Source organism: Daldinia caldariorum, assembly GCF_022478825.1.
Source record: "Daldinia caldariorum strain CBS 122874 unplaced genomic scaffold F4812scaffold_10, whole genome shotgun sequence".
NCBI lineage: Eukaryota > Fungi > Ascomycota > Sordariomycetes > Xylariales > Hypoxylaceae > Daldinia > Daldinia caldariorum.
The window spans coordinates 1,043,389-1,059,220 of NW_025953046.1; the positions used below are offsets into that span (position 1 = coordinate 1,043,389).

A 15,832-nucleotide genomic window follows, 5' to 3' on the forward strand; every position below is an offset into this window, starting at 1 on the left:
GAAAAAAAAAAAAAGGGTCGGTCTACAAGGATGTAACATTGACATGTGAAAGACCTAAGACTTTGGCCGCAAAGAAATTTATTTTTTGGTCAGTGGAACAACAGTAAGACAGGCAACGCCAAATTCGTAGCTTCCCAGCTTTCTGGGCTAGTATCGTACAAGTTCCGAAAACTGACATAAGAAATTAGGTACATTTAGGATAGGGGCATGTACCTGAATGCTCCACTAAAGACTGGACGGTTTGACTTTACTGTGGCTCAACTTAGCTTCAGCCTCAGCCTTCTTTTGCGGCGCAAGCTTCAATGATGTTCCCTTGTCCAAATTCAATCAATCCCTACGTGCAGACATCGTTTTTGTTCGCGTCCTAAGTTCCCTTTTATCTTAAGCTCGCCTACCTATTATCAATGACTTTAACCAACCACAACACATATCCTTAAATACCCATTTCGTTTATTCTAGGTACTCATAACATAATATTCAATTTCCTCACGCGAATGTAGCCATAGATTATATTATGGCATACGATCCGCGAGGCGACCATGGCGCGCCGGGTGGAGGTCATGAAGCCGGTAACTTTGTAAGGGCGAGAGGCAGACGTGAGTATTTTTGATGCATTGCTTTTTTCCCTAGTAGTCATTGCTGGATTTGAACGAGTATTCAATTTGGGCCCCCAACACGCCACGAGTCTACTTATATATATATATATATATATATAGGTACATATATGTTTATTGATTCAACATATTAACATCTTGCTGTAGGCCCTGTCACCGATTATGGCTCTACCATCGCCCATTGGATGCGCAATCGTCAGCCGCGATTTAAAGGCGCATTTAGAGGCGAGGTCGAACGGCCTAGTGCTAGCTACATTGTTGATGTAAGTGTTCACCGTAAATGGTACTGGTGAAATAAACTAAACCATACTTAGATGCTCCCTCCCCTGGCGAGGGTTACCTATCCTGCAGACTCTGTTCCTACAAAGCATCTTCATTCATCTCTGAATAAGATTAAGCATCCCGTCAATGTTGTACGGTGGACTCCAGAAGGACGTCGACTGTTAACAGCGTCAAGTAGTGGCGAGTTTACTCTGTGGAATGGCACTGGCTTTAACTTTGAGACTATTATGCAAGCTCACGATGTTGCTATCCGAGCTTTAGCTTACTCGCATAGCGATGACTGGCTGATATCCGCTGATCACGACGGTATTATTAAGTACTGGCAGCCTAACTTCAACAACGTCCAAGTGATCCAGGGCCATCATGACCCCATCCGGGATCTTGCTTTTAGCCCCAACGACTCTAAATTTGTTACGGCATCCGATGATTCCTCCCTCAAGATCTTCGATTTTGCTGGTGGTGTTGCCGAGTCGACACTGCAGGGCCACGGTTGGGACGCGAAAAGCTGCGACTGGCATCCCACAAAAGGATTGATCGTTTCGGGATCAAAGGACCACCTGGTCAAGCTCTGGGACCCTAGGACTCAACGTTGTCTAACTACGCTACATGGCCATAAAAATACTATTACTAAGACATCATTCGAACGTGTTATGGGATGGTGTCTCGCGACGTCAGCTCGAGATCAAACGGCGAGGATATTTGATATACGGATGATGCGAGACATCTGTCTTCTTAGGGGACACGAGAAGGATATATCAACGCTTGCCTGGCATCCGATTCACTCGAATCTGCTCAGTACCGGAGGTAATGAAGGTTCTTTGTTCCACTACATACTAGACGAGCCAAACACACCGGCAGGACAAGCCATCAGCACAGCTGTTTACGAAAGTCCGGATCCGTTGTCAGCACCTGCGCAATCCATATACCCAACGCACAAGATTCCTTACGCTCACGACTTCGCAATATGGTCCCTTGACTGGCACCCTCTTGGCCATATCTTAGCTTCTGGTTCAAATGACCGTATTACTCGGTTTTGGTCTCGCGCCCGGCCTGGCGAGGCTGACATCTTCCAAGATAGATATCACATCGGCGAGGCGGCAGCGGAAGCTCAAGGTACCTGGGATCGACGCGGTGGACGTCGTCAACGTCAAGAAGAAGAGGAACAGGAGCTAGAGGATGAGGCAGAAGGGTTAGTGGACCAGAAGATGCCGCTTAGACAACCAGTATCTGCTTTCCCAGGCCTTCCAGGTCTCTCTTTACCCGCTGGTGGTATACCTCCTCCACCTCCTCAAATCCCAGGAGTTGGTGCTATTCCTGCCCCAGCTACAGCACCGCCTCTACCGTTCCCTATCCCTGGTGCGGTTGGTGCTCCACCTCCGCCGCTCCCAGGCGGCTTAGATCCCAATAATCCAGCCGACTTTGCCAAGATAGCAGAGATGATGCAGAAAGCCGGCTTGCCTCCCCCGCCGCCTCCCAATATGCTTCCACCGGGGTTATTCCCACCTCCGAATTTCCCAATACCACCCGGATTTCCACCTCCCCCCCCTTCTGCACAGGGAGGCGTTGATATGCAGGCTAGCGATAGCAACAATGGCCGGAGAAGAGCACCCCTCCCTAGTCAGGAAGAAAGTCTACGAATGGAACAGAAGAAAGGGAATTACACTCGAGTGCGTTAGGATCCGTCGAATTCTATTCCGGCGCCTTATTCAGGCCCGTTTCTATGATTTATCCCGCTTTCAATTGCTCAGGTCGCTCGCTCTACTCTAGCGGGTTAGGATTTTACTAGTCGACGAAGGGCAATGGTCTAACTTGATAGACATGAGTTAGAACAAGTCCCTCTCTAACCAAGTAGACAAGGGCAAGGTACCTGCAATTTTAGCAGAAGGATGAAAGTTCAATCCATCCAATCTAACTAGTTTAGAAAACGTCAGAAGAGTTTGAGTGAAGCCAAGGTCAATAATACAGGCAATTCCTTGTTGGTTTGGGGACATACCAATCTAATGAATGTACAATTGACAAACGGTATTGCATATTTCGGGAGGGAGAGCGTGTACGATGAGCATGGACGATGCCCTTTGGCCAAAAGGGCGAATACCCCAGGCGTTGAAGGCGTTGTAAGGAGATATCAGCTAGGCTGTGAAAAGGCATAGCAATAAATTTCACGATTACACATGTTTCTATCCGTTAACAACTCGCTCGCGTATTTAACTGTGCTGGCAATGGCATTTTTGGTTATTAGATATGGCGGTGCTCTTATTCATGGACAACAAAACTCCATTTTAAAAAGTTCAAATAATATACTGACAGTTTGCGTTAAAGTATAATGGTATAGTTTAAAATCCAGCCCTACCTAGGTGCCAGGTAGGTAGTTACTTCAAGCTATACTATTTCCCTCCTATACTACGTGTTCTCTGACCCTACCCAACCTTCAATGCCCACACAAAGCCGACAGAAGCAAGCTCGCATACTTGACTTCCAAGATATCAGTGCGTGCGGAGAGTAATATGCTATTTAACAAGAACCAAGAGCCTTAAACGCCGAAACTCGCCCTGATCTTAAGAAAAGGGGGGGAGCAAAATGTAAATGCGTTGTCGCGTATGCCCTAATAAAAACTACATGTACATATTAACCTTTATCTAGCTCGTCTTAGTTCACCCCTCTCCCCTTCCCCCTCGTCAACTTCCAACAACTGCGGGGTTGCAGGTTAGTCTCTCCATGCGCTATGTATGTTGTATAATGCTATGTTGTATACGTACATCGATCATCGTAAGTCTCGTTTTTTTTGACGGAAAAAATACATAGGTTACTTAGATAGGTAGGTTGGGTAGGTACCTAGGTACAGATGGACGTTGTTGGCAGGCAAGAAGAGATCGTAAAGCCGTTGGTGATAATAAATAATTAGTTAGGAGGTAGGTACCGAATGACCCAAATCTACCCAGCCTAGTCGTGCTGCCCACCTCGCCTCACCTCACCTCACCTTGCCGCTTCACAACAGCCGAAGAGGGCGGAGATCCCTGGCCCTTCGAGAAGGCCTTCTGGCGGTTGGCGTAGTCCTTGATGACAAGGGCGCAGTTGGCTTCCGAGCAGAGGCGTCTGCGGCGCTGAGCGGGGAGCTTGGCCGCGAACTCGAGGCCGCTGGCGCGCTCGACGGCCTCGACGGGGACCTCGAAGTCGGTCAAGGGCTTATCGTTGGGGATGCGGGCGTTGGGAAGCACGAAAGCGCCGATGGCGACGTTGCCGCCGGCCTTGCCGTCCTCGGCGAAGACGACCTTGTAGAAGTGGGTGGGGACGGCGACGTTGGGCGGGTTGCCGATGACCTCGTAGCGCACGTACCACTTGTTGTCGGTCGGGTCGCGCTTGGGCAGGTAGAGGGGGCCCGTGACGACGCGGACGCTCGGGTAGCGGGTCGTCAGGCCGCGGCAGAAGTCCTCCAGGTGCGCCCAGTAGTCGCGGTTGAAGCCCTCGCCGACCTGCGGGCACATGTTGGTCAGGAAGAAGGTCTCGTCCATGGCGGACTGGCTCCACCGCGCGTCGGCCGCGGGCACCTGGTGGCCCCGGTCGTAGCCCGAGCGGAAGTAGTCCTTGAGCGTCGCGCGGAACTTCTCGGGGATCGCCTCGTCCTCCGCGAAGGTGCTGTGCTTGCGGTCGCCGTCGCGGATCGCGAGCGACGCCGGCGTGATGTGCTCGACGACCCAGTGCGGGTTGCGCAGCCGCCGGTCGAACGAGGATATCAGCGCCTGCCGCGTCGCGATGTCGGCTACCGGGCCCGGGAAGCCGTACTCGAAGAGGCCGGCCGGGTCGACGTTCCCGAGGCCCGGAGCTGCGGGGGCCGAGGTCGAGAGGCCTGCTTGTTGGGTCGGCGGGGGAGTGAATATCTGCTTGGCCGGGACTGGAATCGGTGCGGAAGCGGGTGCGTTAGAAAAGTTCGTCGTCGTTGTTGTCGTCGTCGTGGACATGGTTTGAGCTTCGGGTTTGCGGTCTGATCGCAACGAATACATGGTCGCTGTTATAGCGGCGCCGGCTCCCGCGCTTGCCGCTGCGATGACTGCTAACGTGGTTTTCGACATGGTGGGCAAAAGGAAAAAGACGAAAGCTCTCTCCAAGAGTTGGTTTTGGTACTTTCTTCAAGTTTTATATCGAAAGGCAGAAAAGAGAGGAATGCGTTGCGCAAAAAGAGAGAGCGAGCGGGCGGTGCACAAGTCAGGCGTGGTTTGTGAGCAATATGCGGCTCACGAGGGGTGTGTTGCAGACGCCCGCGTGGTGGTGAGGCGTGCAGCAGATGTCTCAGACCGTTGGGGGGGTGAAGAGAGCGAGGGATACAGAGGGTGTTTAAATTTTGTAAGATTTTACTTTCAGCCTCGAGGTTTATTAGCGTTAAGGATGTGGGGGTGAAGGGGTGGAGGGGGGAGACCCTACATAGGAAACCCTCTATCGATATAGTAAATGGGACGCTATGATTGGTTAAAAAGAGGCTTGTTTCCTGCAAGGTACCGAGGTATGCACGGACCAACGGTTTATTTTAGACAGGGACCCAGTCTGCTTGTCCCTCGTGCTGCTCGTGGCACCCGACGCACCTGTCAACCTTACATTAGGTTAGGTAGGTACCTACCTACCTCCTAAGGTAGTATGTGCCTCCCTCTTCAGCCCTAAAACCAGAGATGGGACCTATCTCTATCACATGGCGATGTACATCGATATTATATTAGGTATACATAGGTAGTACCTCTTCGATGCCCAGATTTGAATCATGACGTCACCTATCTCAAATATCACCCCTAATGTTCAATCCTCGTGTTGGCAAATCAAATGATACCCTCCGACGAACATAATGAAATTGACTAATGATTTACAGGCACGTTACGTTACATTAATCTTCGGAGTCAACCCGAAGAAATATGAAACAAACATGTAATAAACATGGAGAGGGTGATTGGATATACTAGTACATTAGTACATCTAACAACTCGTCGCCCAATAGAAGTGTTTCTTCAAGACGCAACGTTTATATACACGACCCTTCATAGAAGGTAGACAAACAACACCGCACAGACACCCTTCAGCCGACTCATATAATTCTATATTATTCGACTCGAAAACTAAACTTAAATCAGCCCCTATATTCATGATTCTCTATTAGTTCGTGGCTCTCCTCCCGTTGGCTTGTCTCGCCGCCTCGCTCGAGACGGACACTACTCGTGTTCTGCTTCGATTCCTGGATTTGCCTAAGGCCCTCCTCGATCAGGGTAGACGATCCCGAAAAGTCGTCCTCATGAGCTAGCGCGTACGAGGGGCCGTATTTCTTTAGCGCTTTTTCGAATTTCACGTACTCGATCGCTTGGTGGACCAGTTGAACAATGGTGACAGCAAGCAATATGGTCGCCGTCGTCTGTCCGAAATCCCACCTGTTCTCATCTTCTCCCTCGAGGTAGGGGTAGTTTTCCATCCGGAGCTTGATCATCATGTACAAGTGTACTGGGAACTGCAGCGCGCTGAGAACCAGCAACGGCTTCCTGAACTTCACCGACGCGAACAAGGATCCGAACATGACGAGCAAAAGCCATATCGCCGTAATCGCTACATATGCTTTGTCGGCTGTCGGGTGGCTGGCTCCCGGTGCCGAGAGACCTGTCGTTATATAGCAGTAGCCGGCCTCTTCCGCCGTGAGCGACCATTCGTCGAGTCGGACTTCGAGGAAGATGGTAAGTGCTAAGAACAAAATCGCAAAGAAATAGGAAACCCGGAAGCGGCCATTCCAGTAAGCCGGGAATATCCTATGGCGAGATCGTGATTCGAGCGACTTGGCTCTCATGACAGTCCAGCAGACGAGAGCCGCAGCGTTTGAAACACTATACGCGTGGGATATGGTAAGTAAATGAATTCATTGAAAGATGCCCTGAAGGACTAGCTATTGAGTTTCTTACCCGACGAAACTAACGGTGTCGTAAACCAAGTGTAGATGGTATAAGTCAATTTCTTTCCTAAGTGCGGTACTAATAAGTGCAATTCCTTTGAAACGACAGTAAGCAAAAGCCATCCTATTGTAGCTGGTAGAGAAAATGGGGAACTCAAAAGATGCAAGACATACCCGTGATCATCTGCACGTCGTTGCCGACCATCAATATTTCAGACACGAACCCCAGTCGCTTCTTCTCGTTCGCATGCTGCGGGGTGCCCTCCACGCCCTGGACTTCGAGCCGACCGAATTTCGTTAAGAAAAAGGCCCAGATGGACAATACTAGCGAGATCAAAGCTTGCACGGCGAAACCGATTAAGACCTATACGCGCCGAGAGGCGTTAGAATTGACATGATTTGAAATCCGAACCGAACATGGGTGATTCTCACTCCGTAGCCCGCAATATCGGGCATAGCCTCGCCGACTTTCTCACATTGTGTCGGCTCTTCATGTGCTCCTGCTAACTCGGACGCCATTCTATTTCTTATTTAGAATTTAGAGCAGCGAGATGGCTCATGTGAAGACTCTTGGCGTAGGTAACTCGTAGGGCTGAAAGATCGAGCTGCCAAGTTGCCAAGCGGACTCTCGATTGGTAATATTGAAGAGGCCAAGAAGAGTTAACAGAGGCCAAGCTTTTCTTGAGAGCCAGCTCCCTACATATTTGTATGTGCCGCCTCGGGGCTACAGACGTGTGCCAGAGAGCGATCCCTTAATGGATTGGGCCCTCAATCTCATGCACGGTACTTGGGTAGAGATCCTGAAGCTGAGCTGGCAGGGTCTCAAAGCTAATAACAGGCTGTGCCGCATTTAATCACGTAAGCTACTACGATGTCGACGAATGAAGGCTCTTCGCGAAGGTCCAATCTCCTTCAGCTTGTCGCACGCTTCGAATCCCAGTTGCATCGCTACTATTGGGGATAGCTGACGTATAACTGGGCTTTCAACCTGCTACGAATTCCATTGCGCCTCTGCAGTATGATATTTTTTTTCTTTTTACCAGCCATCTCTGCGATAGGAAATATATCGTGAGCATCACTGGTCTTCAAAGTTCAGCCTTACCGTCTTTTCATCCGTCGAAGATCATCTTAACCTAGTTAGGGAATCATGACCGAGGGAGAGTACTATTGTAAGTGGGCAATAAGCGGAAAATATCCGCTATCAAGGCTGTTGATGATGGTATATTTAAAGCAGCGTCTAGCCCCGTTTCTCGGGAGCTCGCGCCAACTACACATAGCCACATTTTCCCCCTCCTTCCTCAGCAAATGGAGATAAGGTAGACTTAAGTCCCCTTCTTACCGAATAGGTTAACTCCATGTGAGTGTAGAGAGGGGAAACAATAGGTAACCAGCCACCTCTGCGTTGAACAGCTGGTATTTTATTGAAGAAAGCGAAAGCGAAAGCGAAATCTCGAGATATCTGTGCTATCCAATTGGCGAATATACGATTCCACCAAAAACGAAGATCTTGATTACCTTGAGAGTGTAGCGTTTGCAGCTCCAAATCAATGACGCTGATATGTATATATTGGTAAATAGTGATATCAAACCGTGTGTTAATATCGAAGCTCAGTGGCAAGTGGAATGAGCCGACACCTATGCGATATTAGGGAAGAAAGAATACGGGAATAAGATAACCACGACGCGTATAAAACGATGGTATCGTGTATATGAGGAGGTGAGTAGCAACTCCAGGCCTGATGAAGCCTATAAGAGCATATTTCTCTGAGTAAATATGAGAATACACTGTTCGGATAGAGAAGAGAAAAGGGTGAGGAAAATTGGCGACGCAGCGTCCTATTTATATTATTTCTGTTTCCCTAGCCACATTAGGTAGAGGGCATGAGGATAGATCTGTCATTTGCACGCATACGAAGCTCTAGCATGTCCCCAAGTGCCAACTGACCACAGTATACATCGCTGGTTGGAATTTAATCGGATAGACTCTTTTTCCTGTTCCTAATGTAAAAAATATTCAGTCTTCTCGAAATCAGTCTGTCCTTGAGGACGACCCGGGACTTGACAAGATTTTCCATTTGATGCCTGAGTGAGGGGTATGTATATACTATAGGCCTGCTGGGTGGGCCAAACTACTTGAGCTATAAACAGACTAGATCATGGAAATCCTCAACACACGAGAGTGTTCTGTCTGAGAGAATAAGCTCACGATCAGAATAAGTAAGTCTAAAATAATCTTCTTCACATGCTTAGAAAAGGTCTCAGGATTGGAAACAACAAGTATCACAGTCAAGTACTGCCATAGAACCAAATACTCTTGTATGGAAAGACCGGAGAAGGCAGCGTGAAACCATCTAGCATGGCATAAAGAATGCGGCACATTGAACTCGCGGGTGGTTAGAAATTAGAAATATGTCTTAGAAATATGTCGGAGGCCGGGCTCTCGCGAACTACACCGCTTGGGACACGCACGCACCACACGCAGGTCCGTCAAGGTTCTCAGTGTCCTGCCGTGACCACAGTATCCATGTCTTGAGGCTTCAACTAGATTGATGAGCTACCCAATAAGCATTGTCAGGTTGCCTGTTATGAAGAACCATAGCTGAGTCACTTGGTAGTTAAAAAGGAAAGTGAAAGTTAGTGACCCCAACTAGGGAGTCCGGAATAGGTCGCCGTGTCGTAGTCATGCAACCACTAACATGACTGTCTGACTACACGTAGGATGGACTTGGAAGCGTTGTCGACATATCTAATGTTTATATGAACTGTAAAAATACCCAAGATTAAATAGTGAGCAAGGTATGGATAACCTTGTTGAGAGCCTCCCATTAAGGTAGGGTATCATTCAAGGTAGGCAGCTAGACGGTGTCCACCGCGGGAACCAGCATTAGTCTAGATAGACCGAACGACAGGGTCCTAGCATTGCATTGTACATTGTACAAATCCCTTCTCTGGGTGGGGGCTGTAAAACAGCCCGTCGATATAACTTCGGCTTTGTATGCTTTGAATTTAGTATACGTACGTGAGTGTGATGGTCTCGAGAGTACGAAGATGAGTTCTATTCTATTTGGCCTGGAACACCATAGTTATAGGCAACTATTCACTAGGTTGGAAATATTATCAGTTATAGGTGCTAGTAGGAAGGCTTTAAAGGGGACAAAATAGAATAAAATAAAATTTGGATATAGAGCCTCAATTTTCAGCTCTACTATGTAGAAGGGTTCGTTCTTTAAAGAAAATACATAGTGGGAACAAACCTTGAGGGACCAACCCCAATGGAACTGTAGGTATTAGTTATGTGGAACTGTACTTCCCGGACTTCGTAGTTCCCTTATTGACTGCTTAGCTAAGAACTGGCCATCAAGGTACCCTTCAGAGCACGCCTTGGCAAAGCTTGGCATAGCATCGTCAGCCTTTTGTCCAATCAGATGCGACATAAAAGCAGCCTCTGTCCCTACCCGCATTGCTACATGTGTAAGAGGTAGTAAGAGGTACCTAAGATCCGATCAAGTTTCAAACACCTCGAGTGCGCAAAGCTAAATGGAACTTTCCCTTTAAAACATCCATTTTTATAACCTTACTTATCACTTCTGTGTCATTTCCTTTTTCCTCTCTTCGCATACTTAATATCTATCTAACTTTCTATATAACTACAATAACCTCTCTCGGATTTTATTTCCCTCTTTTTGCTTTGTTGAAATTTAGAGGAAGTCCTACCATTCTTACCATTCTTATATCGGGAACTATCAAACTGCCGAAAACGTCTTGGCCCTGCACCCGGCCTCTACAGCATTTTCCATTTCGTCAGAATTTACCATTTTCAACCTTCATGTCACCTTAATATTTTCTTTAAAAGTTCGAGGGAGGAAGAACTACTACGAAGCAAAGAGGCCACGATATAGAGCAGATACCAACCTCAGTTTGGCCCATAATGGAGGCCACCGAGCTGGGCAATGACACGAGAGGCTGGATCATGTGCCTGGTGAGCGGCATTGGTGTGTACCTTACCGAAATGGGCAGTATGACTGTCGCTGATATACCAACTAACTCTGTTGTGCCTTTATAGCATGCCTGATAGGATCTTCCATCATCTACGTCGATGTTGTCGTGCGGATGTTGCCTGGTAAGAAGGACTTTCGAATACAGGACAGCAATGCATTCCTCGCTTGTTCGCTGAGCTTGAGCTTCGGCGTAATGGTAAGACTTATCACCATTTGGCTGTTATTCGAAATCAAGGTACTAATATTACATGCGCTAGTTGTTCATGTCGCTGTATAGTATGTTGCCCGAATCGAAGGACTACCTTAAGAAGGGAGGTTATTCAGAGCAGGCGGCAGGCTTCATCTTGATGGCCTGTTTCGTAAGCGGATTCGTGGGTATTCAAATACTATCGAGATTATTTCATCAACTTCTGCCTTCGCATGTCGTCGACTGCGATCATAGTCACGACGACCATGCTTTAGATAGCCATCATTCCCATGAAAATGGCTTCGGCCGTAGGCTATCTTCACATGCATCCCAGTCTCGAAGCATCAGCAGACGCCAACGTTCCACACACGCTCATATCGATACTCACAAGCCTCCCGTAAGCGAAAATGGACACGCCAGTGAGATTACACCACTTCTACAAACAGATACCGCGGACGAAGCTCGTCGCGCCCGACCACTAAGGAGGGCGGAAACCGAAAGCCCTACGGATGCGCACCCTCCCGCACCCTCACATGGCCCTCGTGACCGGGCGGCAACATCAGAAAGGCGGCCTTCGATGCTACAGAAGCGAGTCTTGTCCTTTGTGAAAGACACCAAATCAAACTGCGATGAGGCTGGTCCATGTTTTGGATACACAGATCCTTGCGGCCAAGAATGCTACAAGCACCTCAGTAGCCGATCCGCACCCCTATCTCGAGTATCTACTCTACTCCGTTCCGGTACCGTCGGGCATACCGAACCATGCATCGATGTGGTAGAAGAGGATAGCGAGCACGAGACTTCATCTCTAGTAAGCCCTACGTGTAGGATGAGTCGCGTGCATTCGCGCGATATTCATCACGAAGATGAAAATGAGCACCATTCCGAGATGTCAGAAGATCTTGAGGCCCAACATCACCACCACGTTGCCGAAAATGCTTTTCTATCCATCGGCCTTCAGACTTCCATTGCTATCGCCCTACACAAATTTCCGGAAGGCTTTATTACTTATGCGACGAATCACGCGAACCCTTCCCTTGGCTTTAATGTGTTCTTGGCACTCTTCGTACACAATATTTCGGAAGGATTCGCACTTGCATTGCCGCTCTACATGGCGTTACACAACAGATTTCGCGCCATGCTCTGGGCTTCCGTTCTAGGCGGTCTCAGTCAACCGTTAGGGGCAAGCATTGCGGTGCTGTGGTTTAAATTAGCCCAGCATACAAACATAACGCCCGACGCCGTGGGGTACGGCTGTTTGTTTGCTCTCACTGCCGGCATTATGGCTAGCGTGGCCCTGCAGCTGTTCGTCGAGAGTCTAAGCCTCAACCACAACCAGAATCTAAGCATTCTATTCGCGTTCTTAGGTATGACGCTGCTGGGAATCAGCAATGCCTTTACTGCGCACGCGCATTGATTATAATCATGCGTCCGCCTCTCTCTACCCCTGAACCAGGCTGAGAGGGAGAGGGGAAACAGAACATTTATGTTATTAGTTACCGTCAGTTTTCTGGTTTGAAGGGACTAAGGGTTCAAGATGGGAAATAGGCCAAGATACCGCTTAATTGATTGAATTGATTGATTGAAAGCATTTTGTGTGTGCGGCGCGGCATCCTCGGAGTTAATCAACACGGATACGAAGAAACGCGTCAAATGAAAGTCATAATTCCGAATAAGGAAGGGTTACCTAGATTAACTTGTGTACCTGTCGAGATCGCAACTTTATATATTTCATTCAAGGTTGTAGGAATAGGTACGGGGCAATGGGAAAGGGGGAGAAAAGAACTCGTCAGTGTAAGGTATTGTATATCACAAATAAGGTCAAGGCTGAGAGTGTGTGTTGCCTATATGCTTTTTTTTTATCTGTATAGATCGGCTTATATTATGTGCATGATACCTCCTTGCAAGAGTACGAAGACCTATGTTTCTGTAAGGTAGCTTTACTTTCGACGGACGCGACTCATTAGGTTGTGTAGGAGGTACCTAAGTTGAATGAATGAATGAATGAATGAATGTGTGCGTGTTTTTTCCTAATGAATGCAATTAGGGGCGATGAATTCAAAAACTGTTATTGCGTTTGTTTAGTCCTTCCAGATTGCTTGTCTGTAATTCTTGTCAGTAGGATTTTTTATCTGTCTAAGATATGCGAGATTTTTTTCACGTATATAACAGGTACCTAGCAAGACTCAAAGCTCAGTCGATATGCGCGTCTATTTTTCATGGCCTAGGGGTATTTCGTTCCATTAAACTCGACTATTTTAATCTGATATATATATAGAGAGAGAGATTGGTAAGTAGTAGGTATAAATCTTCATCACAGCTCCTCCTCCCACTCTCAACTTAACTCATCTCCTTACTACCGCCACTTTTTTGACTCCCCATGCCCTCCCCCCTTTCTTTTCACTTCAATTTACCCTCCCTCCACATCTAGGTTATTCCATTACAATCTACTCCTCTCCCTCTCCCTCTCCCTCTCCTGCCCCGACACCAACGCACCACTCATCATATACTCCTCTCCTCCACTACCATTACCATTCCTCCCCCCCTCGGGCCTCGGGAACCCACGCAAAACCATCTCCCTGCCCCCCGCGGTCCCCCACCACGCGACGCCCACGGCCGCGCGCTCCACGTCCATCTCCCCGCCCGCCAGCACGTCCCAGAAGCGGCGGCGCACGCCGTCGCGCAGCGCCGGGTCCTCGATCGCGTTCATGCTCTCGGCCGCGCGCGTGAGCCACTCCTCCAGCGCGTGCAGCGGGACGTAGGGCAGCGCGTCGACGAGCGCGAGGACCAGGGCCGATTGCTCCGAGACGGGGTCTTCGAATGACAAGGCCTGGACTTCGGTTTGCTGTTGCTGCTGCTGTTGTTGTTGTTCGCTTGACGGTGGTGGTAAGGGAGTTGTGGACGCGCCGCCTTCGACGGCGCGGAACCGTAAGGTTTCTAGGAGGGTTTCGGAGAGGTCCGGGTGCGAGGCGGAGAGGGGGTAGGGAGGGCTGGCGATCTGTATGACGGTGCGGAAGGCGAGGCGGAACTGGCGGGGGGAGATGCGGGAGGGGAAGGAGGATAAGAGGGTGTCGACGTAGAAGGGGATGAGAGAGGCGGCGAGGGTGCTATGTTGCGGGCACGAGAGGGACGAGAGGACGGCCGAATGGGCTGACTCGAAGAGCTCGAGAGTAAGCGAGGACGAAGGGGTGTTGGCTGGGCTGGCGAGCCAGGAGGTTGATGGGGCCAGGTAGGCCGTTGCGGGCGCGACGATTAGGTCCTCGCATGCGCCTGTTGGCAGGGAGAGGGGGAGGTGCTCCGCTGTGTTGAGGTAGAAGAGGGTTAGCGCTTGGATTACCGGGGACGGCACCACGTTGCTCGTCTGAGGCGATGGCGGCTGCGTATCCCGAAGGAAAGAGACGCAAGCGTCCGGATAGCGTGTGATAGTATCTAGCGACGTGAGGTAGGTGAATGTGTATACTTGGAACGAACTTGCTCCCTGTCGTGTGGATATGAAGGACAAGTTGCGTAATATGTGCAGCGTTCTCGAAGCCGTAGTAGCTGCCACTGCGTCGTTCCTCAGGAATGGATCTAATAAGGACCGTCCAACTACAGCTTGGATTGTTGCGGTCACAGTATATAGGATCTTCTTGAACAGCTGCCATAAATTTGGCCAGGGGCCTAGAAGCGTCTCCGGTGAGAGAGCAGCGGATTCAACGGATAAATCGACGGCAGAAAGTGGACAATGGGTCCATTTGTTTAACAATTCCGCCGTAAATCCAAGAAGTGCTTCATGGGCCTGGAGGACGACGTTGGGATCCACGGCTTGTTGGACACCGAACGATGCTAGCCGCGAAAGAGGGCCCATGTTTTGTGCCAGGGGTCGAGACTCGAGCTTCTGAAGTCTAGCAACGGATGGCGAATCAGGATCCCACTTTATGATCTGACCTGGTACAACATCGTTCGCGATCGACGAAATGAAATCACCATGTTGAAGGCCTTCGTCTCCAAGCATGGCCTCAATGGTAGCCGGTAAAAGTACATTTCCGTCCAATTGTTGCTTAGCCGATTCGTGTAGGAGAGGGAATGCAAAGGTCAGAGCTAGAACAACAGCGCCACGTCCTAACGGACCAGTCCGCGACGGATCTTCTTGGAGCGCTAGGTTGGCGGCCGTGACCACGGCTTGTTCGAGCGTCGACCGTAAACTCCCAGATAAGGATCTCCTATTCTCCCCTTCCATGCCCATCAGAACACCCGTCAACACAAGCACGTGCTGCCATCTAGCCGACCTATCGTCTGTCCCTTTCGCAATCGCGCGTGCCCAGTCTTCGCTAGAAACTCCGCTACCAACAGGCGGTCGACCGTGCGGGAGGGTCGCATTTTCCAATTCGTTCTTTCGCATGTGAATTGCGGCGGTGTTGTATATGCTGATAATACGCAGACAAGTGCGTAAGCCGTCAGGAGACTGCCATATCGCGCGAGCAGTAAGGAGGTGCGATGTGAGTAGGGAGAGATTGAGAGGGTTATTGAGGCTCGTGAGAAGCGATGTTGTGGTCGCGAAGATCTTGTCGGTTTCGGCTGGATTAGGAGGGTTTTGAAAGGCCCGTAAGACCGTGGCCAATAATCGATCGCCCGGCATTATTTTGCTTCTCGACTTTCTCTTTTCGTGTTGTAAATATCTTATATAATAAGATTATTCCTCCTCTTGTTTTACTTCATTGTTGGTTGAATTAAACTTGTCCAGGTCTAAAAAGTTTGGGAGGTTGAAGATTCCGAGGGATCTCGTTTAAGCCTGTCAGCTCTAGTGTAATGTAACTCTTACCGAGGCAACGACGTCAATTGAAATTCATTAGGTTAGGTT

At 49.2% G+C, this 15,832-nt stretch overlaps 5 protein-coding genes across 5 annotated transcripts; 2 read left to right on the forward strand and 3 right to left on the reverse strand.

Annotated features, from left to right (window-relative positions):
* Positions 1-799: 799 nt before the first annotated feature.
* F4812DRAFT_451553 (WD40 repeat-like protein) lies at positions 800-2,572 on the forward strand (the record flags this gene model as incomplete). The annotated part of the gene is made up of 2 exons (XM_047936229.1): positions 800-877; positions 929-2,572. 2 exons carry the CDS (start codon positions 800-802, stop codon positions 2,570-2,572), a joined length of 1,722 nt encoding a protein of 573 aa, XP_047789587.1.
* A 1,287-nt stretch (positions 2,573-3,859) lies between these two features.
* On the reverse strand, positions 3,860-4,894 carry F4812DRAFT_451554 (uncharacterized protein; the record flags this gene model as incomplete). The annotated part of the gene is made up of 1 exon (XM_047936230.1): positions 3,860-4,894. One exon carries the CDS (start codon positions 4,892-4,894, stop codon positions 3,860-3,862), a length of 1,035 nt encoding a protein of 344 aa, XP_047789588.1.
* Positions 4,895-5,783: 889 nt separating this feature from the next.
* Positions 5,784-7,045, reverse strand: F4812DRAFT_431967 (uncharacterized protein). Its single transcript, XM_047934477.1, has 2 exons — positions 6,818-7,045; positions 5,784-6,742 (listed from the first exon to the last, which is right to left on the reverse strand). Exons 1-2 carry the CDS (start codon positions 6,928-6,930, stop codon positions 6,004-6,006), a joined length of 852 nt encoding a protein of 283 aa, XP_047789589.1. The 5' UTR covers positions 6,931-7,045; the 3' UTR covers positions 5,784-6,003.
* A 3,259-nt stretch (positions 7,046-10,304) lies between these two features.
* F4812DRAFT_431970 (Zinc/iron permease) lies at positions 10,305-13,006 on the forward strand. Its single transcript, XM_047934478.1, has 3 exons — positions 10,305-10,799; positions 10,871-11,001; positions 11,063-13,006. The coding sequence occupies exons 1-3, from the start codon at positions 10,736-10,738 to the stop codon at positions 12,407-12,409; spliced, it is 1,542 nt and encodes a 513-aa protein (XP_047789590.1). The 5' UTR covers positions 10,305-10,735; the 3' UTR covers positions 12,410-13,006.
* A 601-nt stretch (positions 13,007-13,607) lies between these two features.
* On the reverse strand, positions 13,608-15,794 carry F4812DRAFT_431974 (uncharacterized protein; the record flags this gene model as incomplete). The annotated part of the gene is made up of 1 exon (XM_047934479.1): positions 13,608-15,794. A coding segment is annotated over exon 1 (1,668 nt), but the record flags the coding sequence as incomplete, so codon positions are not given.
* Between the last annotated feature and the right edge of the window lie 38 nt (positions 15,795-15,832).

Excerpts from the sequence above, each read along its gene's own strand:
- F4812DRAFT_431967 (XM_047934477.1), bottom strand. The coding sequence starts at position 6,930 with ATGGCTTTTGCTTACTGTCGTTTCAAAGGAATTGCACTTATTAGTACC. Across the intron at positions 6,743-6,817 it reads GACACCGTTAGTTTCGTCGG|TGTTTCAAACGCTGCGGCTC; the intron begins GTAAGAAACTCA and ends CCACGCGTATAG.
- F4812DRAFT_431970 (XM_047934478.1), top strand. The coding sequence starts at position 10,736 with ATGGAGGCCACCGAGCTGGGCAATGACACGAGAGGCTGGATCATGTGC. Across the intron at positions 10,800-10,870 it reads GTGCCTGGTGAGCGGCATTG|CATGCCTGATAGGATCTTCC; the intron begins GTGTGTACCTTA and ends GTGCCTTTATAG. Across the intron at positions 11,002-11,062 it reads GCTTGAGCTTCGGCGTAATG|TTGTTCATGTCGCTGTATAG; the intron begins GTAAGACTTATC and ends TACATGCGCTAG.